At 31.5% G+C, this 23,970-nt stretch overlaps 1 protein-coding gene and 2 long non-coding RNA genes across 3 annotated transcripts in view; 1 reads left to right on the top strand and 2 right to left on the bottom strand.

The window, feature by feature from the left end:
- LOC143051757 (uncharacterized) overlaps positions 1-23,970 on the top strand; it is a 92,416-nt gene that overhangs the window by 18,217 nt on the left and 50,229 nt on the right. The gene's annotated exons all lie outside the window — the stretch shown is intronic.
- LOC143051756 (uncharacterized) lies at positions 613-4,381 on the bottom strand. Its single transcript, XR_012970896.1, has 4 exons — positions 4,264-4,381; positions 3,664-3,756; positions 3,317-3,373; positions 613-1,120 (listed from the first exon to the last, which is right to left on the bottom strand). It is a non-coding gene; the product is annotated as an uncharacterized LOC143051756 (long non-coding RNA).
- On the bottom strand, positions 8,952-16,635 carry LOC143051020 (uncharacterized). Its single transcript, XM_076224095.1, has 6 exons — positions 16,219-16,635; positions 15,040-15,515; positions 12,453-12,663; positions 11,284-11,373; positions 10,758-10,808; positions 8,952-9,393 (listed from the first exon to the last, which is right to left on the bottom strand). The coding sequence occupies exons 4-6, from the start codon at positions 11,369-11,371 to the stop codon at positions 9,056-9,058; spliced, it is 477 nt and encodes a 158-aa protein (XP_076080210.1). The 5' UTR covers positions 11,372-11,373; positions 12,453-12,663; positions 15,040-15,515; positions 16,219-16,635; the 3' UTR covers positions 8,952-9,055.

Raw genomic sequence — 23,970 nt, 5'->3', positions numbered from 1 at the left:
CTGAATTTGTTGTTTCATATCAGACGAACTTATTTAAATCTTAAAGGGGCACTAGCTACAAGATATATAAAAAAAACAATTATATATTTTTTTTTGGCTCAATCACTAATGAAATACAAATTGTGAAATAATAATTCACTTTTAGCATTTAGCAGCCAGTATGATTTAGTTCTGTCAAAATAAGCTAAAATCATTGATAATGAATTATTCACTTGCAAGTGAATAATTCAACCTCATTGAATTTGTATTAATGTGATCTTCAATTTAACTCCTTAGCTTGAAATGGATAACACATGAATTGAATGTGTAAAATTATCTAAAGGAAAAGAATATCAACATTGAAAGTGAAACAAAGGTAAATCAATTAATTGACTGATTTGATCCACAGAAAAAAAACTGATGATAAACATTAATTTTTCATCTACTGTGGATTCATTATTATTCGTTGGATATCAATTTTCGTGGATTTCGTGGGAACAGACGAACCACGAAATTAAATGTTCAACGAATACCAAATTTTCTATTGGCTTGTATGCAGATTTCTCCAAAACCACGAAATTAAATATCCACGAACATGTAAGTTTTCCTCAATCCACGAAAAGTTGGTACCCACGAAAATAAACAAATCCACAGTATAATATAAAATTAACTAGACCTAGAATAATCCAAGAGCATGAATTTGCTTGATCTATTTATATCTATATTTATGTTTACATCGCTTATATGATCATTGAATGACTTTAGAGGTCAACTCAATAATTAATTAGATGGCGGTCTAGACTGAGAACACACGAAATGAAGCTATGTAATTTTATACCGTGTCCTCTTAATATTTATTGTAGACTTTTAATAGGTTGGATAAATGTTAACATTATTCATTATTATAAATCAAATACTAGAAATTAAGTAAAATCGGTGAACATGAATTTGACAGCTAGTGCCCCTTTAACATTTAACATTTTTTTTACAAGTTCTTTACACATATCTTCCTTCTTTTTTTTTTTCTCTGTCTTGTTTACATATGTTTTCAAGTTTTTAATAGTACCAATATCAGTCAGTCTTACTGTACACTTCTTGGATTCTGCTGTATATATTTTCTTATTTCCTGATCTTTTTCTGCCTACAAAACATCAACTTATTTTACTAACTAAAAAGACTATTATTATGCAAATATATTGCTTTTAAAACTAGAGGCTCTAAAGAGCCTGTGTCGCTCACCTTGGTCTGTGTGAATATTAAACAAAGGACGCAGATGGATTCATGACAAAATTGTGTTTTGGTGATGGTGATGTGTTTGTACATCTTAATTTACTGAACATTCTAGCTGCTTACAATTATCTCTATCTATAATTAACTTGGCCCAGTAGTTTCAGAGGAGAAGATTTTTGTAAAAGATTACTAAGATTTACAAAAAAATGGTTAAAACTTGACTATAAAGGGCAATAACTCCTAAAGAGGTCAACTGACAATTTCAGTCATATTGACTTTTTCATAGATCTTACTTTGACAGCATTTATTGTATTTTAAAGTTTATCTCTATCTATAATAATATTCAAGATAATAACCAATAACAGCAAAATTTCCTTAAAATTACCAGTTCAGGGGCAGCAACCCAACAACAGGTTGTCCAATTCATCTGAAAATTGCCGGGCAGATAGATTTTGACCTGATAAACAATTCTACTTCTGTCAGATTTGCTTTAAATGCTTTGGTTTTTGAGTTATGAGCCAAAAACTGAATTTTTCCCCTATGTTCTATTTTTAGCTGTGGAGGCAATCTTAATTGTTTGACTGGGTCACGCCACACATTTTTACAACTCAATACCCAAATGATGATTGTGGCCAAGTTTGGTTTAATTTGGCTAGGTAGTATCAGAGGAGAAGATTTTTGTAAAAGATTAAGATTTACGAAAAATTGTTAAAAATTTACTATAAAGGACAATACCTCCTATTGCTGTTTACAGTTTACCTCTATCTATAATAATATTCAAGATAATAACTAAGAACAGCAAAATTTCCTTAAAATGACCAATTCAGGGGCAGCAACCCAACAACAGGTTGTCCCATTCATCTGAAAATTTCAGGGCAGATAGATTTTGACCTGATAAACAATTTTATTTCATGTCAAATGGCTCTTAATGCTTTGGTTTTTGAGTTATAAGCCAAAACTGCATTTCACCCCTATGTTCTATTTTTAGCTGTGGTGGCCATCTTGGTTTGTTGGCCAGGTCACGCCACTCAATTTTTAAACTAAATACCCCAATGATAGTTGTAGCCAAGTTCGGTTTAGTTTGGCCCAGTTGTTTCAGAGGAGAAGATTTTTGTAAAAGATTACTAAGATTTACGAAAAATGGTAAAAAAATGTCTATAAAGGGCAATCACTCCTTAAGGGGTCAACTGACAATTTCGGTCATGTTGACTTATTTGTAAATCTTACTTTGCTGAACATTGTTGCTGTTTACCGTTTATCTCTGAATTTACCCCTATGTCCTTCTTTTAGCCATGGCGGCCATCTTGGTTGGTTGACTGGGTCACTGGACACAATTTTTAAACTAGAAACTAGATACCCTAATTATGAATTTGGCAATGTTTGTTTAAATTTGGCCAAGCAGTTTCAGAGGAGAAGATTTTTGTAAAAGTTAATGACGACGGACACCAAGTGATGAGAAAAGCTCACTTGGCCCTTCGGGCCAGGTGAGCTAAAAATAACACTTTCTTAATAACTCACATGAAAAGAAAATACTTCTGACTTTGATTTATATTCAATATAGGGTAAAATAACAATAAGTTTGTAATAAAATATATTATTTTTTTCAAATGAGGATTTGCATATCTTTTTGTTTCTTTTACTCCTATCTTTCGATCTATTGTGCATAATTTTAATAAATGTCAAAATGCCTCTTATTATATTTCATTCATTTGGTAAGTTCAAAATGTATATGTTTCAATAATAATAATATTGCAAGTACATTTAACAATAATAAATTTCCAAAAAAGCTCAGAAGTAAAAGTAACATCTCAAATATAAAGAGAAATGTGTTGGGTTTTTTTTTATTTTAAAAGCATCTAGGGCTAAATCATAACCATCTTTGCTTTCAAGGGGTTAAATATCAGCATGAATCAACAATATATCAATAGCTAGTAGTGAATGTATATATATAATATAAGGTCAATGACAGAAAAATTAAAAAAAAATATATGAGGCTGAAAAGTTGGGGAAAGGTGGAGTTTTAAAGAACTATTAAATGTATACTAAATTATACGAGGGGAATGTGAGGTTTTAACCAACTATTATTTTATACTAAATGATTTCTCACCTATTTCGGATTTTTTATCTTTTGTCGATGAATGATTAATAAGCCCTGTAATTGCATCTGAAATGAAAATAAGGATTTAAAAAAAAAATTAATTCATTCTAACCTTCCCTGAAATATTTGTATGGAATTAATACAATTAAAACTATTTTAAATGTGCATTATAAAGATAAAACTTCTTTTCACAAACTGTTATCATCCTTTTCAAAATCTGAATAAAATTCTTTTATCAGTCAAATCTTCAAAAGTATACAAGTTGCAGTTCAGACTGTAAATAAGATTTAAAAGACAAACTGTGAACAAACAATCTTTGGACTGATATAAAGTTGTAAAAACTTTAGATTATTTACCCTTTTTAGTATTTTTACCAATCCTTTCATATTCTCCAGTAGTTTCACTGGTCCTTTCTAAATTTGGGCAAACATCTATTGGATTATTTAAATCTGGAAAATTAAAAGGTTAAATACAATAACAATGTAAATGAAAAAGGAGAAAACCAAGGTTATTCCACCAGGGATGATTCTAGGTGTTTTCAAATGGGTCCCTTAAACATCAAATTGGGAATTTTTTTTAGAATAAAATCTAAGAGGAAATAACTTTGTTTTCCTGTAAAAACGGAAAATGTATATCATTAAGTTTAACCTTTACACTGATGTTCATGTAAGTTGTAACATTTTGAATAATTCTGGATGGGCTACTGTAATTACATGAATATTATTGAACATGAGGCACTAAGTCTATCATCTTAGCTATAGTTACCTAGGCCTATTACAAAAATATTTCAGCTAACATAAATAAACCACTGAAAAAAATCATTCATCGGGTCGCAAATCTGGTTTACTGTCTACTTTGTAACAATTGACGGTGGCAACTCTTCAACTACAGTACTGTTATTCCTTATGTAACAGAAAGTAAAAAAAAAATATTGTTTTCTCTCATAAAAGTTGTACCTTTGTTTCCTGAATGATGTTTATGAATGATATAGTGTTGTGCATCATAGATGGAATGTCAGAACTGACAGATAGATTGCAAATGTCTTTATATGTCAAGCTAAGATATGAAGTTAATTCATCTCTCACTTCCTCAGATATGCCTCTAGTGTTGTCAACATAATGGTTAAACAGGCTATCTCCAACTTTTGGCAATGATTTGAATGGCTTATAATTCTGCAGATACTCTATAATTTCAGCTTTCATTTCTTTTGCCTTTATAACTAAGGAGATGGGCATACCTGAGGAAATATTTTTCATTTACTTCAATTAAAATAAATAAAAAAAGGATATAGGAACATGTAAGCTGTCTTACTGTGAATTCATTTATTTTCGTGGATACCAGTTTTCTTGGATTGTGGAAACATTGTGCTTTCTAGTATATTTGATTTCATGGTTTTTATTATGTGTTGAAACAAACCTATATAAAATTCCTACTTCGTTGAGTATTCAAATTTGTGGTTCACCTACACCCACGTAATCCACAAAAATTGGTATCCCACGAAAATCAATAAATCCACAGAATCTTAAAATATAAGCAAATAAATTGTTCCTCCTATTTTAATTGCATACAGATTAATATCTCATTTTAAATTCACTCATTTGACTCATGTGTAGACTTTGCTGAACATTTTTTGCTGTAACATTTTATCTCTATATATCTCAAAAAAAAATTGAAGATAATAACCAAAAACAATGAAATTCCCTAAAAAAATAACTATTTCGGAACAGTAACCTGACAATGGGTTGTTAGATATGTCTGAAAATTACAAGGCCTATAGATCTTAACCTGATAATTACTTTAACAACAGCAACTTGAGTTTTACTCTAACAGCTTTTGTCTTTGAGATATTAGTCAAAAACTGCAATTAACCCCTATGTTCTACTTTTACAACATCAGACTTCATTGATGAAGGATCAAATCCCTGGATAATATTTATACAAACAAGATACCCTAAGGAAAATTCAAGTACAGTTCACTTCATATTGGTCTAGTAGCTTCAGAGAAGATGATTTTTGAAAAAAATACTTCCTACAAAAAAATTGTCTTTCCAGGTGAATAACTCCTGAAGAGGTCAATTTACCATTCTAATGCAATTTTTATGTAACATTTATTTTTTCATTGGATAAAAGCCATCGTATTATTTCTTTTTATAATGCATTAGAATCAGAATAACAGTACTGAAGTTGAAGAGTTGCCACCATAAATTTTGATTTGACTGTCTCAAATAACCGTTTTACTGGCTCCCTTACGCGTTGCAGTAAAACTGGATTTGCAACTGTCAAATCGACAATTGAATGTGGCAACTCTTCAACCACAGTACTATTATTCCTTAATTTCACCAACAAACGACAACCACTAAACAACAGCCTCTTGACTAAGGACAGGTGCATATAATAAATGCAACAGGTTTGAATGTTTTAACAGATGCCAACCTTTACCCTAACCTTATTAACAATAGTATAACATTACAACATGAAAAGACGCACTAAAAAATATTAATTGAAAATGGCATAATTCTATTAAAAAGACACCAATTTCACAAAAACCACTAAACTATGTTCTTTTTCTTAGCAACAGCATCAAGATTTGTTGATGAATCAAATCATCAATTAAAATTTATAAACTATATACCCTAAGGAACATTCACTTTAAGTTATTTTGAAGTATTTGATAGTTATCAAAAGTACCAGGATTATAATTTTATACGCCAGACGCGCGTTTCGTCTACATAAGACTCATCAGTGACGCTCAGATCAAAATAGTTAAAAAGCCGAATAAATACAAAGTTCAAGAGCATTTAAGGATCCAAAATTCCAAAATTAATTTCAGAACAGAAGATTCTTGAAATAATTCATGAGGATTATAGCAAGTGATGGCATAAGCTCAAATGACTATCTGGATCAAAAACTAAATTTCAGGATTTTGAATGGTTAAAGTAATGGTATTAACTTTCATTGTCCCCTATGTTAGCTTCCTCTTTTTAATGGTAATAGGTATATAACATATTTATATTAACACTCACCTTATATTGCTTTTAATGGAGAACTATCTTCACTTGTAAGGGATTTCCTAGCTTTTAATGGAGAACTATCTTCACTTGTAAGGGATTTCCTAGCTTTTAATGGAGAACTATCTTCACTTGTAAGGGATTTCCTAGCTTTTAATGGAAAACTATCTTCATTTGTAAAGGATTTCCTAGCTTTTAATGAAGAATTATCCACACTTCTTTTTCCTATAAAGAAATTAATTGTAAAGTGTTAGAAGTAAGTGTTACGAAGAAACTTGTGTGTTCTTTTTTAAGTCAGCTTACTACACAGTTATGTCTAGAACAGAAAAAATATATCAACATACAAAATATAGAAAATACCTACCATTTCTTGCTTTATATGGAGAACTGTCTTTGCTATTTAAGGATTTCCTAGCTTTTAATGGAGATCTGTCATCACTATCAAATGATTTCTTATCTCTACTACCTACAATTATGTCATAGTTTATTGTTAAACCTTGATTGTATCAATAAGTGTGTCTGCATAAACTGTTTCTTAAATTAATTAAAATGTTAATATTTATATGTTGTATCCTGTAAGAACAATGAAATTAGGCCTATTGTGTTTTATTTTTGTACTATCAATTCCAAGTTTACTTTCCACAGCAGTCACTAAGACTCAGAGTGAGAGAAAGTATATTCCACTTCGTATCTTATCACCTATTTTCCTACATTAGTTCTAGGAGGAACCCCATTCCTAACTCTTTAAATATTTAATTTTCTGTGAGTCAGTGATCATGACTCCTTTCCGTACACATTTATTGGTTCAAATTGCGATCGTTTTAAATAAAATACAACATTTATTGACAGAACGAGCTAATACTGGACATGTCGTTTGATTCAACATTTAAGGAAGTGAGACAACTCGAAACGATAAAATGGAAGACTCCATTTTGCCTGATGTTCTATGATGATGACTACATTCATTTTTTTAAAATGATGCATATGATTTAAAGAAATGCAACAACAATAACCCTCAATAGCATACATTCATAGAAAAGATCCCATGAGTTATAAATTAATTGAGTGGGGAATCCAGAGCTAAAACCCCTTGAAGTCAAGAAATATATACGCATGCGCATAATTACCAAAACAAACCTTTGAGCAAGGTCGTATATTAAATGTTAACTAAACGACCTAGATGGTTCTCTATTTTTTTATGGAATTACAATGATCTTAAATATCAGTTTCATAACAGTAACATATAAGAAAAACTCCACTTCATTTCTTATATGACAAAAATAGATTTATCGGAATTCAGAGAACTCTCGTATTTTATCAAAACTGGGATTCCCTCTGACGTGTTTCTAAATTTATAAAAAACATTCAATATAAATACTGCTTAATTCTGATTTTTCGTGTTGTTAAAAACACACATATAAGTCAATGGAATTATCAAACATGAAGATTATGAAAAGAATATTATAGGAAAGTTGTTTTAGTTCAATCCCTTTGTTTGTTTTTATTAGGGTTGTCAAATTGTACACTTTCGCCTAACCGGTTACTCGAATAATCGTTCGACCGATTAACCGGTTAACCGGTAGTTTAAGTTGGTGTTTCAAAGCCTTATCTATAGAACCGTACACATAGATATAAGATGTGATATGCGTGTCAATTTGACAACCTTTCATCCAAGTTATAAATATGCTTTTAGAATTGAAAATTTTCCTGTAGCATTATAAGGCTTGTCCGTGAGGATTCCCAGCGAAATTTGACTTTTAGTAATCAAATATACCGTTGTACCACTTTCAGATTGAAAAACAAATAAAAATATTAATCTCGTAGATTTGAATATGTCATATGTCTGAAACCGATTATTCTTTCCTTTTCTCTTGTTGTCTCAGAAAGTAATGTGGTGTGTTTTAATTTGAAATGATTAATTATAAAAAAAAAAAAGAAGATGTGATATGATTGCCAATGGGACAATTCTTCACAAGCGACCAAAATGACACAGACCGACCTATTTCTCTACTGTGTTTGCTTTTTTCTTTAAGCATGTTACTCGTACTAACACGTATACATTAAGTACATTCACATTGGTTTGCATTTCACAATTTTTGAATTTTAAGTAAAACATACCCTTGCACTACGGAGGCTGCATATTTATATGTAGGTTTTCACAATATTAGATAAAAAACGAAATAATGAAGTAATTAGTAAAGTTTAATCTCATTTCTGATTTACAGTTACTGTTTAAAAAATATGTATACTAATTATGTTTCTTTAAGATCCTGCCCCGAACTCTTATTAATTTTTATGTGTTTTTAGAATTAACAATAGCAATCAACATACTGGACAATTGATCTGTCAAATAAATTACCACGTCGACAATTAAAAAAAACCAACTATTTAATGATGTCAATACAAATTTATATCAAATCTATCAAAATTGAAAAAAAGTCCGGATAACCGGTTAGCGTTTTTGGTATTCGGTATTCGGTCGTTCGACCGAGTAACCGGTTAACCGGTTAACCGTTGACAACACTAGTTTTTATATAAGTATAAGTCTACAGATTGCTTGAAAGCAATTGTATCCAAAAAAAAACCTCACCTTTACAAAGCTCCACATCAAAAATAAAATTATTTCTTTTCATAAAAGCCATGAAAACTTTGACAAAAATTAAACAACAAAGTCTTTTGGACTGACAGACTGACAGTTACCAGTTCAGCAACTATGTCGACAGGTAAAATATAACATATTATCACTCACCTTTTATTGCTTTTAATGGAGAACTGTCCTTGCTTGTAAAGGATGTCCTAGCAATTAATGGAGAACTGTCCTCGGTTGTAAAGGATTTCCTAGCTTTTAATGGAGAACTATCTTCACTTGTAAGGGATTTCCTAGCTTTTAATGGAGAACTATCCTCACTTGTAAAGGATTTCCTAGCTTTTAATGGAGAATTGTCCTCACTTGTAAAGGATTTCCTAGCTTTCCTAGCTTTCAATGGAGAACTGTCCTCACTTGTAAAGGATTTCCTAGCTTTCCTAGCTTTTAATGGAGAAAATTCCTCACTTGTAAAGGAATATACACTTCTTTTTTCTATAAAGTAATTAATTATAAGATGTTAGAAGTGACTTGTTAAGATGAAATGCTTCTGGCATGCAACATAATAAGCCTGATACATGCATAATTGAGTAGGAAATTTGTAGATGTGTAGAACAACAGCAATAAGTATTTTTAAATACAAAAAATATCAAAATACCTACCTTTTCTTGCTTTAAATGGAGATCTGTCATCACTATCAAAGGATGTCTTATCTTTTTTACCTAGAATTATGTCATAGAACTTTTTTTCATACCTTGGTTATCTATAAAAGAACTTAAGTTAAGTGAGCAGGATCACATACTCCACATCCCTATATTGTCACTAGGCAAACAAAATATAAATCTATGATTTTCATCCAAGTCCCCCCCTGACAAAGTGGTCCACCTTAACCGATATCCAGCACTTCATTGAAATTTATAGGAAATCCAACCAACAAAAAATAAATGTGCTTTCTACATGTTCTAGGCATAAAGCAGAAAGTCCCCCTCCTGAACAAAAAATACCCCTCTACAGATTTATCTAAAAATCAATCCTATCGAAGCTTTTATGGTAACCAACACTTTATTTATGTAAAGAAGAAAATCACACCAGAAATGAAGGCAGCATCCAGACGATGATTTTTATCCAGTCCCCTCGTGACAAAAGCTTCCTTCCTCTTATTTCTGTCAATAACAATCCCATCCAAGCTTTTTTGTTTACAGATGGCGACAGACAAAAAGAGAGATGGACCAGTCAAAATTAAACATTTTACCTTTCGTAACTTAAGTTGCATAGGGTATAAAAAAATGTGTATAAATAAACTGCTTAAATTGTTAGTATTCTTTGTTATATCATATCTCCCCAGGTTGGCATAAACATTTTTCACAAATATTGAAACAAGATATCTACAGAAACAAGAGGATCATGAAAGCCTGAAATCACTCACCTCTAATTTTTTTGGTGCAGATTTTTTATCAATGATTATATATAATTCATGATGCCTTAAGTACAATTAAATACATTTTCAAAAATGCTATTTCATTTTTCTGCCAAAAAGCTAAAAAAATATATTAAAATCATCTTTTAAGAGAAAAAAATGGAATAAGAGGTGAATTTTCAAATTTCAACTTACACAAATGAACAACTTATCTGGTTTTATACTAAATCGATACAAATATAAAAAGTAATAATATACTATGCAGAGTTAACATCTTGCACTATCAATGTTACTGGAGCATATTGATAAATATTTAAGATGGTTCAGACTTATCTGTAGAACCCAAACTGTATTATGTCCAAAGAAATACTTGTGCAGTAGAAAACAGCACTAATCAGACCATTATAAATTAAAATACTAACACAAGTCAAGAATTACTTACTTGATTTAATCTGGTCTGATGTCCTTTTTGAAAACTTTTTAAATATTCTTCCTACAAATTTTTTTTAAAAGTGCTTGAATAAGCTTTATCCTTAAAACAATGGTGAAGTTATTACAAAGTCTTAACATAATGTCACAAAGTCTTCATAACTTCCTACATTTTAAAGATTTTGCTTATTGTTGAAGGCCAAATAGTAACCAATAGTAGTTTACATCTATGCAAATTGGTCTCTAGCTCATTGTTGTCTCCTTGAAAATCTTTTACACATTTTATATTTTCATTAATTAACTTATTGGAAATAAAATCAATTTGCTCTTAGGTCCATGGCCAGTTAAACACGTTTCTACTATAAACCAGCAGAAACCAATCAAAAGTCAACTTTATAATGATGTCAAACTTGAACTCGTAGAGAGCTTATTTAATACTTGTTCAATGTCGTAACTGGGTTTGGTACCAAGACAATTATTCCACATATACGTACTTACGTTCAGATGTTTTTTTCAATATTCATTAATATGAAACTCACCTTCAACTGGACCTATTAAAGCTTTGCCTTTTCTTGTTTGGCATGGAGAAATCTTATCATAATACTTCTGAGTGTTACTAATATACATATCTAAAACATAAATTAGAGGCTCTAAAGACCCTGTGTCGCTCACCTTAGTCTATGAAGGACACAGATGGATTCATGACAAAATTGTGTTTGAAGATCTTACTTGACTGAACATTCTTGTTACTTACAATTTTTCTATCTATAATAAACTTGGCCCTTTAGATAGAAAGGAAAGTATTTTGTAAACCAATTTACCAAATTAATGAAAATTGTTAAAAAATTACTATAAAGGGCAATAACTCTTTCAGAGGTCAACTGACCATTTTGGTCATGTTGACTTATTTGTAGATCTTACTTTGCTGAACATTTATGCTGTTTACAATTTATCTCTATTTATAACAATATTCAAGATAATAACCAAAAAAGGCATTTTTTTTCAAATTACCAATTGAGGGGGAGGCAACCCAACAATCATTTCTCCAAATCATCTGAAAATTTCAGGGAAAATAGATATTGACTAGATACCAATTCAATCCTTTGTCAGATTTGTTCTAAATGCTTTATTTTCAGAGTTATAATCTTCATTTTACCCCATGTGTTCTATTTTTAGCCATGGCGGCCATCTTGATTGGTTGGCTGGGTCACTGCCCACATTTTTTTTCAAAAAGATACCCCAATAATGATTGTGGCTAAGTTTGGTTAAATTTGACTCAGTAGTTTCAGAGGAGAAGATTTTTGTAAAAGTTAACAACGATGTCGACGGAGACGAACAAAGGACGAGGAACGCCAAGTGATGAGAAAAGCTCACTTGGCCTTGTGGGCCAGGTGAGCTAAAAAAGCAATGAAAATTCTTTGATTGCAGCAGTTAAGTTAAAATTTAACCTTAAATAGTGACAAACGTTAATGACTGATGAATAAAACTGAAAGTGCAATGCAATGTGATATATGTGGAAATGCCAATGTAAAAAAAAACCTGCATGTTTAACCCAGCCACATTATCTATGCGTGTGCCTATCCCAAGTCAGGAGCCTGTAATCAGTGGTTTGTTTATGTGTTACATATTTGTTTTTTGTTCATTTTTATATTTAAATAAGGTCGTTAGTTTTCTATTTTTAATATTCAGACTTGTTACATTTGTGTACCTTCTAATACTTTGAGAGTATTTAAAACAAGCTGCCATGCATCTTTACTAAAGTAGGTCTTCGCTGAAGTTTGTGTTTCAGGACATATTAACCAGAATATCTGTATGACTCAACAGATTTTCTGGCTTTGTTTCCACTTCTTCTTCATTCACAAACAGTACAGACTGTGCTCTTAAAACAGCATCTAGATCAGCCATATGATGTAAAAAGCCTGAAAAATTAAGATCTAACTATGTAGTTGAAACTTTTAATAAAATTTAGAAAAAGAGGCCATCAATAGGATGTGCTATTTCAAACCAACACTGAATTCAAAAGTCCTCCAGGGGCAGGTAGGAAAAAGTGGATATGACATTTGAAATCATGCAAATGGTTTAATCATTCAAAACAAATAAAACTTAACCTTAAATTGTGAAAAAACGTTAATGACTGATGAATGAAACTGAAAGTGCAATGCAATGTGATATATGTGGAAATGCCAATGTAAAAAAAACTTTGCATGTTTAACCCAGCCACATTATCTATGCATGTGCCTATCCCAAGTCAGGAGCCTGTAATCAGTGGTTGTCGTTTCGTTTGTTTATGTGTTACATATTTGTTTTTTGTTCATTATTATATTTAAATAAGGTCATTAGTTTTCTTGTTTGAATTGTTTTACATTAATATTGTCATATCGGGGCCTTTTATAGCTGACTATGCAGTATTGGCTTTGCTCATTGTTGAAGCCCATATTTTTGTCTCTTGTGGACAGTTGTCTGATTGGCAATCATACCACATCTTCTTTTTTTTTATATATAACAATATCATTAGTGGTTCCCCTTTAGCAGCTTATATCTACAGTTTTCACATTTGAAATAAGTTTTTTTGAAGAAGATTATACTTTTTCACATAAAAATAGACTGTCCATTTCAAACATACTTTTTAAGACAACTAATTTCTTTCAATGGCCACTTTTGTCCTAGCTTACAAAATTGGAATCAACCATATTTCCTATTTTCAATCATTTGGTTTGACCTTATGGTTGTACAGTCACAAACAAACTAAAATTGGAAGAACAAGGATGTGTCCAAAGTACACGGATGCCCCACTCGCACTATAATTTTCCATGTTCAATGGACCATGAAATTGGGTAACAAATCTAATGTGGCATAAAAATTAGGAATATCATACCATAGGAAACATGTGTACTAAGTTTCAAGTTGATTGGACTTCAACATCATCAAAAACTACCTTGACCGAAAAATTTAACCTGAAACTCACACTTTCATTTTCAATATCTCAACACCATAACTCCTGAACTGTTAAGGTAAAATTGCCTCTATTGAACTAGACATCCATTTTGTCATCAGTAGCAACATTTTTGAAAAAAACTTTTTTTTTGGTCAAATGTATTACATTAAAGAGACATTTATAAACTTAAACAATCTATTCTTTTTAAACTTACAAAAGTAATGGGAATTGTATCATATAAAATCTGCTTCAATGGTTTGAAGTTCAATGTTCAGTTGAATAACATTACCTTTGTCTATCAAAGTGATCTTTCTACTTTTTGTTCAGCAGATCTTTTTAACAGCATCTTTTATTTTATACATTTCTATTTTAACTTTCATGCATATGTTACAAGGATTTATATTCTTTGTCTAAAAGATCAAAAGTATTATAAGGTAAATGAGATTTTTCAATCAGATATGACAAGGTTTTGGATTTGAATAGCCTGCATCACTCATCTGTAATATTTTGAGTATCAATGATAATATTTTTGCTATTTAATGATTACAAATATGCACACGCTGTTTTCATTTTCTTGAAATTATAGTTTTAACAAATGAATAGGAACATTTGTCGAACGGCAAATCATTAGAATTGTTTTTGACAAATGTTGGAATTAAAATAGCTACACTTTAACATGTCAGTGTTGCAAATATTGAAAGACAATTATCCACGCATGACTGAAGGAACATGGGCTAAACAATCTCTATAGAAAAGAGATGTGCCAATGCTAATACAACTACTGGTCTGAGAACACAATTAATTCGTAGTGCATTTCTTTTAGAACATAGATGAAAATTGAAAAAATCCCACCTGCGCTTTCTCAATGAAATTTTTACAGTGTGTTGTACTACTTTTGGGACAAATTATATCAAAATTATAGAAAACTTCATCGCCTCTAACTCAAAATATGGACAATTTTGTGTTTAGGGTGTCTTAAAATCTTTTAACAGCTTCCAAATTGCTAATTTTTAACCTTTTTTCAGCTGGACCAAATCACTACTTTCTTGTAAAATTCTGGACCCAAATTTTTTACAGTGTAATTTCACCCCCTACTTACAATTTGAGGCATTAAACATGGAGAAATAAACTTGAAAGGGGTATAAAAATTATTGGCAAGTAACCCACTGTTAACACTAGGGACTATATTAATCAAGGGACGACAATTGTGGTCTCGGACCTACTTACCAAATCCCATTGATTTATCACAAGTAGTTGCCTTTAAACAAATCTAAACACAAACTAATACATGTAAACTAAGCAAAATTTCAAAGTCAATATTCTTCTGACAGAAATAAAAGAGAAGCAAAAACAGACAAACCTGAATCAAAGTTGGATGGTCTGTGTATCAAAGTGCATGTAATAGTGACATGAATTAGACTTGGTACATGTACATCAAGGTGTTGCAAGGTGATTGGATGAACATTTTCACATAAATATTTTAGGATTGATGATCTTTGCTCCTAAGTAAAATTCCTAGTTTTATCAGCATAGTCTTCACAACTATTCGCGGGGTCTCCTACTTTTGGCATTAATTTAATGTAGTTGAACAATTTTGAATATATTTCAAAATATCGAGATGCATATTGCTTCTATCCAGCATTAATTTTGAAAATTCGCCTTTAGTAAATTTCTGTGCTTGATCTGACGTTTTTTCGGGACAACATAAGATGTTTTTGTGTTGTTTGTCCTTTGTTGATGAGTTTCATCAATCTTTTGTACATTAGTTGATTTTGTTTCAGAATTGTCTTTTCTTTTAGGAGGTTCCTCTTTACATAAATTTCTGATGATTTCCCCCTACAAATAAATTTAGATCTTTAGATACATTAAAATTGTAGAAAAAAATTTAGAAACGTTAAATGGAACAAACATTATAATGATAGTTTATGACTGAATATAGATCTTTACAAATCTTTAGGTTGTAATAGTGATGTTGGGTTTCCTCTCTTCTTCATTCAAACCCACATACAAGTTTATAGATAACACTTACAGGTTACATCTTCATACTCTGAACATAATGCAAATCATCTGAGAAATAAATATTGTTGAAGCGCAGCAAAATGTGAAGTATACATTGTATCAACAGAATTAATGAGAAAGTTTTAAGTTTTAAGAATTTTCAATTATGAAAATAATGCAAAGTTCATTTCTGTAATCTGAATGTTATTCTTCTCTTGTGTGATTTTTTCATAATGTTGAGCTTCAATATACATAATATATAGATTTGAAAACAATATCTACATTTGTTTCAGTGTTTTTGTTTTTTACTCTGTAAATGTTATATAATAACAATTTCTTACATATTTAAAGAGGTTAACATCGTAAGCTGTAGGACTGTTTTTCCTGAGGCCCATAAGAATATACATGTATTACTTAGGTGTACACACATTTTTATATCAATTTGTAGTCCTTATTCAGCTCTTTCATTTCAAAGATTAGTGCAAGAAAACTTTAAAGTTCATACCAAACTACATGTACATTATCATATCATTCACACTACCTTGGCAGCTATTTTAATTACTTTATTCTGCCATTAGCACGAAAATTGCTTGAGGTAGATGTGCAGAGCTCACAATTTTTCACATTCACACTGTTATCATTTGTCACTGTACATGTACAATTTATAGCCTCTGAAAAAAAATCTATAGTATTATCATTTACATCTACTTTACATACCTAGTACGCACATACAAATATTTTGAACATAGGCTAGCTGAATATATAAAATATACACATAACCGTCACACTATAAAAGATAAACATGATAAAGACATTGATGGACATCCATCTCTTAGTTAGGGTTTATTTTATCGGCTTCGGTAAAAAAGCGATTTGTATAGAGTTTTGCTATTTTGCCGGTCTTATTAAGACAAACAATTTTACGAACAAGTAAGAACATCCTGACCTCAAATGTTGATGTGCTTGAAGAAAACCTCACATATAAAATGACAATACAAGTACTAATGGACAAAACAAGCATATAAACTGTTTACTGAGTCACATCTGACCTGATATCTCAAAATAAAATTCCAATCAAGAAGGTCAGTGTTCCTTATACAGAATGCACGATATCAACTGGTGATAAAAGACCAAGCAAACAAAAAACATGCACGAAGAGTGGGTCCAAGGATGGGTGTTGCAGCAATGAATAATTAAACAAACATATGAAAATCTAGTCTACTTAATACAATTTTCAAAAGTATAATCCTTTTTATTAAATCTTAAAGTCTCAGTTAATGAATATGTGAATTAACATTAAATAAGTCGTTTTTTTTCTATTTACCCTCATAATACACAGTAAATAAATTAGTGCCATATTACTTTAAAGATATAAAGGTCAATTCTTAAAGGTCAAAGACTATGAATTTAGTTTTTTTCTGAATTACGAATTATCTAAAAAGAATTTATGTAATTTATTCTGTAAGTGTTATTACATTAAATAGTACTATACCAAAATAAAACAAACTGCTTAAAGTAAAAAATCAGAAATATTCTTAAGGTAACACGATACCGAATGGCATATCTCCCGATTTCCAAACTTTTTGGCATACGTGTTCTTTGCATTGAGTTACATCGAAATATATAATAAAAAATGGGGGTCACCATTTTTGTTTTCTTGGTATTTTCATTGGAAAACGTCGATTTGGGCGACAAATTTACTTAGGTATATAGGGGAAATGCCTGTTTTTCGGCTAACCTTTTTAGATTTTCCAATGGATGGCTATGTTCTTATATACGGAGAACAACAAAAAACTAACCTAATATTCAGAATTACAAACTGAATTCATACATGTATAGAAAATCATATGTCACCATCCTTGTTTTTGAAATAAATGGCTTCAAAATTGATTGATACCCTTAGAATTTGACCTAAAACGTGTGACGTTATTGAATACAGAATGTAACGTTATTCTCCAGAGAAATGGAAAACACAAAATGTGTCGGGATCTGAAGGGTGTTTATTTTATTTTCATATTTTTGTAAAATTCGAGTGAAAATAACATAAAATGTTTTACGTGTGATTCATTTGAATTACTGAGTTTTTAACTCCATCTTTTATGACAATGGTGTTGTCATTGCTTCATCCATGTAGAAACATAGTACTTTAAAAATTCGATTCAGTTGACAGTGATATAATTGCTCTGTTTTTGGATGGTTGTTAAACGTTCAGTGGCAAATAGTTCATGCATGATAAATAAAATAAAAAAACTCAAAGAAAAATTCAAAACTTTCATTCTTGACTTGCTACGTACATTTGTATAGTGTACTTTGCGTGGTGTAAATGTGCGAGTTGCTTGCTAAGCAAGTCGGACAAACATTAAACATTGCAAACTGTATGCAAAATTTCACTATTAGTTCAACAGTCTGGCATTTGTGAAAATTATTTTATAAAACAAATCTTGAGATCATATATGCATTCTTTATAAGTAAAACAAACTGCGAAACATAAAAGCTCAAGCTTGAAATTCCACATGCAGGAGATGTTATCCGGAGTCTGTACTGGGCGGGCCTTTATAATCTATCAAAATGCCTAATCAGGCAACCTGTCATGAACAAAAAAAAATTAGAAAATCCAAACGGTATGCGTACCTTTAAAAAATAGGTGCACAATTTAAACATGAAGCAAAAAGACTATCAAGTGTGGGATTGACGGTCGAATTTACACAGGTGAAACAATATGATGTTGCGTGCTCTATTAGTTTCAAGTGGCGATTTTGAATTGTAGGATTGATTGCTGGTAACGTTACGTCCAGTGGTAAATATTTTATGCATGTTCAAGACGCAGTTTACAATAAATAATACATCCCGCACAGCCAAATGGACGCCTCACTTTGGAAGCATTTTACTGCCGGTCGGAAGAAGACCAAGTGACCATATTTTTATCCCTATTCACCCTAGGCCTTGGGGTGTAAATTGTAGGATATAAACAAAATATAAAATTATGTGCAGTATACATTATCACTCGCTACGAAACAAGTGGAAAGCTCGGCGAGTCTCGCTTTCCATCGTGTTTCTAAAACTCATGCTAATACATTTTATACTAGTATTACAATATACATACATGTATATGATTTTTTTTTATATAAAATTGAGAATGGAAATGGGGAATGTGTCAAAGAGACAACAACCCGACCAAATAAAAAAACCAACAGCAGAAGGTCACCAACAGGTCTTCAATGTAGCGAGAAATTCCCGCACCCGGAGGCGTCCTTCAGCTGGTCCCTAAACAAATATATACTAGTTCAGTGATAATAAACGCCATACTAATTTCCAAATTGTACACAAGTTACTAAAATTAAAATAATGCAAGACTAACAAAGGCCAGAGGCTCCTGACTTGGGACAGGCGCAAAAATGCGGCGGGGTTAAACATGTTTGTGAGGTCTCAACCCTATATATATATATATGTGCATGCTTGCTTGTTCTAAAAACTTGTTCTTCTTTTGCATGCTTGTTCTAAAAACTCCTTTCAATACTATGAAACTCCTCGGGCTTTTCTAGACGATAAGGCAGCAACCATTTGATTTTCGGGGGAGGGGGGGGGGGGTTTGACCCTGAGAAAAAAAATGTTTGTTTCACCCTCAGCTGCAACTATATGTAATGCTAAAATTGAAAGAAAAAAATTGTTTTCGACTTGTCGCCAAAAAAATAGATTGTCTTTCGCCAAAGCCGATAAAAGAAGTTTGTTCAGAAAAAAATCCATAGCCCCCCCCCCCCCCCCTCCCCCAGAAAATCAAATGGTTGCTACCTAAGTATGTGAGCAACAATATGTCCCTCAGGGCCTAAAAAGGCAACTATGTTAATTCTCTTTCAATCGGGTTGTCTTCAAACTTGTACATGTACATTATTTCCACCTCAAATCACAAACAAACAAAAAAATACCACCAAATACCCATGCAAGCGTAATTAACACGAAAATGTAATCTAAAGGATTTCAAGATCTAGCTATTTCAGTCTCTTTTTTCCGTTTGAATAATAATTAGTCAGTCGTTTGATTGTAAATTTGGAGAGAGAAAAAATTGTAACGAAACCAGTCTGACTATAGCCAGTCCCGACTATCAACTTGCGTTTATTGGCGCAAGTAGCAACTTGGGGATGGCTTTAATCATACTGTAACGGGACCTGCTTTTTTCATTATATTTTTGCCAAATCAAGTTCCCATGTATTTCTCAGCCTACGTTAACTTTTTCAGGCTTAATTCCGATGTTGCTGTATATCCTGTGTAGACTTGGTCTATAGCATTACAAATCTAGCACTTTATTTTCAAAATAATTCCGAAACGATATTGGATCTACTCTGTACAGAATAATGAATTTCAGAGACCTTTTATACTGGGACATAGAGAAAGATATATATTCGGCAAAATAAACAAGTAAACCCCTTTCTTAACAATTCATACAAACAAACTATTATTGTATGAGTTGCAAAGTCTGCTTGTATTGTGCATTATCAATCAATTATATCCGTATTGTCATCCAGATAAATTTCCTTTTTCCATTTTTCCAGAGCGGTGTTTTAGACGACCATTTTAACAAGAATTAATAGATGTACCAACAATTCCCCGTGTTTTTTTACACATCATCCTAAGTTTCTATAGATTAGATTTCTACTTTCAAAACAAAATTTCATGGTTCATCATGATCAAGAAAAAGTATTTATTGCAAACATATACCAAGAATAAAGACTTGTGATAAAACTCAGTCTTCTATATGTAGATAATCGTTCAGATGCTTAAATTTTAAAGAAACAGAATATTTAAAAGTAAAGTAATACATTTTTAAAGATTTTAAAACAATGAGCAATAATAAAAAAAGTTATTAACATTTTCCTCATCGGTCAGGCCATAAGTCTTTGCTCCATCAAGTATCCAGAAAAAGTTACCATTAAAAATGTCACATAAATACCCAATATTTTTTTTTAATTTTATCACTTTGTGATTGCAAATACTGATGCATTGGCTTGAATGTGTGAACGTTATTCGATAACGTCAGGAACGATAACTCGTGGCGTAACGTCATTCGGTATCGTGTTACCTTAACTTTGTATGTAAAAAGTCTTAAAAATCTGTAAACTTCCCATGTCAAAGTAAAAAAACTGTAAACTTCCCATGTATAAAGTAATTAAAACTTAAAGATCCTAATGTAAATAGTGAACATAAGGTTGTTGTGTTAGGATTGTTAATTAAGTTTTCCGTTTATTATTTGGTGGTGGAACTGTTCGACATACGAAAGTATGGTTATCCTTTATCTAGTCGAAGACTAAAAGATTATAGAAATCTCACCTAGTAGCCACATATATCATGTGTGTTCATGATATTTTTTTTCAATAAAATGTATTTCATATAGTCCGGAGCCGGCAACATAGCCACTGCCTTTTACCTACCTTGCTTTCGATCGGTAGTTATATCCTGCATTCCTTGTTTACCTTTATATGTATTAGTCCATATGGACTGGTGTGAAGCCTCATATAAAATCAAACTAGTTGTTATATTGTATAAAACAGAATCCCGGTCCATTAGCCCTTATTCATGTTCTATCTAGTACATGTTTGCCCTGATTATTATGTTTTGTTGTTGTCTAGTTGCATAATGTTTATTATTAGAACAAAGTATATTAAAGTTTGTTGACAAACAATCGGTGAATATTTGTATTGACGCAACCAATTAATTATTTTCCTGTGATTTGCATAGACGAATTCTGGAATACAATGTATATCTTTATTGATATTTATTACCAATTTGGTCCGTGTAACACTTATCAATTCAAAGTTTTAAAAAGTTTTGAAATTTTAGATTTTTGGAATTTTGATCAAAGTTTTAAAATATCAAAATTTCAAATTGTGTTAAAGGTTTGAAATTTTGAAATTTTAACCAAATTATTAAAATATCAAAATTCTAAATATCGTTTATAAATTTGATAGTTTAGAAATTTGACCAAACTTTTAAAATACTAAACCTAACGCGCAATTTTGATTATTTCACTTTTTGAAAGTTTGATTTTTTAAATGTTTGCTTAAAATATCAAAATAGAAAAGGGGCAATAAGAGGGATACCTGTAAAAAGCGAAACGAAATAAAAGCGGAACGAAACGAAACAATATGAATTAAAAACATACTGATACTTAAAAGTTTATGTATGAAATAAAACGGACAGTTGAAAGCGGTGAAAAATTGGATGACAAAATTAATATTTCTTAAAAGAAGATAATTCATTTCAAAACCAGACGTACGGCTCTGATATTGACCATTTTACCTGCTGGTTTTTCTAGCACCCATATTTTAGGAGAAACAGGAGTAACAGTAAAAACTGAACAACTTGCAGTAGGTCAAATAGTATGGTTATGTTGAGCATGTATATATATTTTCTACTAAACTCTAAGCCATAAAAAGGCCCAATACACGATGTATTATCTCTTTTGATTCTGTTTTGCTTTACGACTTCTTACTTTCTGCAATCAAGTTGGCTAAAGAATATATCATTTCATGTACAGAATAAAAGATCATCTTAAACGTTTTTATCTGTTCTTTGTAAGTTGTTTGCCCTAAATATTCAGCTTTAAGCGTTCCGTAAGGAGGTCGATCAAGAAAAGCGCTTCATGATACTGAATGCATGGTTTAAGGTTGTGCTAGACCACAGTGTGGGAGGTTTTAAATATAATCTTTTTTACGCTGAAATTAAGACGGTCATAGGATCCAATATCAGCAAATTGGAGCCAAGATACTGTTACAAGGTATGATCTACAAAAACTCATCATAGATGGATACCGGAATATAAATTTTGCCGGTTTTTGCGCCAGACGCGCGTTTCGTTTACAAAAGACTTATCATTGACACTCAAACCAAATTAAGTTAAAAAGGCAAATAAAGTCAAATAAAATTGAAAAGGCCAAATAAAGTAAACTTTTACATCCAACGTATAGCTCTGGTTTTGTAAAAGTTGAAACCTTTCATATCATATATAAACGTATACCATAAACATTATTTTCTCGAGCATTCATATTTATGTAATAATTACCGCTGTACTACATTAAGCACCCAACTTGCATTCATGTTTATGTAATAGTTGCCGCTGTACTACATTAAGCACCCATCTTTTTTACTTGATACTACCACTAGGGGCTTCGATAATGGTACATTAAAATATTCTGATCCCTAATTTGATGATATAATATTCTGTGCCAGAAGAGGACAAAAGAAAAATTATTCATGCCTTTTAGTGTTAAATTTTGAACCAGACAAGTTGATTGATGGCGATGAAAAACTTAATAAAATTATTAGCGCTTCGACAAAACAACCTCACCCCACTTTTAAAGTAAAATGGTTGCTATCTTAAAGACAACGTTTGGACTGGTTATCATACACGTAGCTCAATTATAGGTTCTAAATCAACCACTGTTTTATTACAGTAAACAAAAGGAATAGATGTTTTTGTATTAAAGGATATTACTGTCCCGTATTTGCATTTTGTTATTTGGGTATTTTGAAGTTATCGTACGACAATCGACTTTTAGCAAACTATAAGTTTACATGTACACCCAGTCAGAATGGGGCGTGCAAAGAGAAGCCACACTGTCAGCTGCATGATGGATTTTTCCCATTTTTGGCCGTACACCAATGTCGCTCTCGAAAAACCAGTACAATGTTAAACGCTGAATTTGAAGTAAAGAATTCACATACGGAACGCCGAAACTGAAATTTGAAATTCAAGCAAAATAAGAACAAAACAATTAAAGAGGTGTTTGACCAAAGTGAAGTTAAAACATATTTAAATCCATCTATAAGGTCTACTTTGTCCTAGGAAGTTGAATCTTACGTTTCTTGGTAATTTGTATGTAAACAACCTATTTTAAATTATCGATTTTTTGTTGTTGCCAGTGACAAATATTTCATGAATGTTCCGGAACAAAATAGCAATAAATGCAACAGGGAGAGAGTGTGCATAATGAGGACATATAAAACCTTTGAATTAGTTTAATTGAGGTCTGGAGCGGGCGTATGACAGTAACTGCTAGCCTTATGTATAGTAGTCCTTTGTTATTTTATTATCATTGTCATGCATGTTAATTAGTTTCTTAGTTTGTTTCCTATTCTGACATAGGACTTGTATTTCCTATTGAAGTGCGTTTTACTGTTCGTATTACTGTGTGTTTTTCATTCTTTATTGGCTAGAGGTATAGGGGAGGGTTGTGATCTCACGAAACATGTTAAACCCCGCCGCGTTTGTGCGCCTGTCCCAATCTAGGAGCCTCTGTCCT

This window comes from Mytilus galloprovincialis, chromosome 11, assembly GCF_965363235.1.
Source record: "Mytilus galloprovincialis chromosome 11, xbMytGall1.hap1.1, whole genome shotgun sequence".
In the NCBI taxonomy this organism is placed as follows: domain Eukaryota; kingdom Metazoa; phylum Mollusca; class Bivalvia; order Mytilida; family Mytilidae; genus Mytilus; species Mytilus galloprovincialis.
The sequence above is the reverse complement of the archived record's forward strand: the minus strand, read 5'-3'. Positions and strand labels throughout refer to the sequence as shown.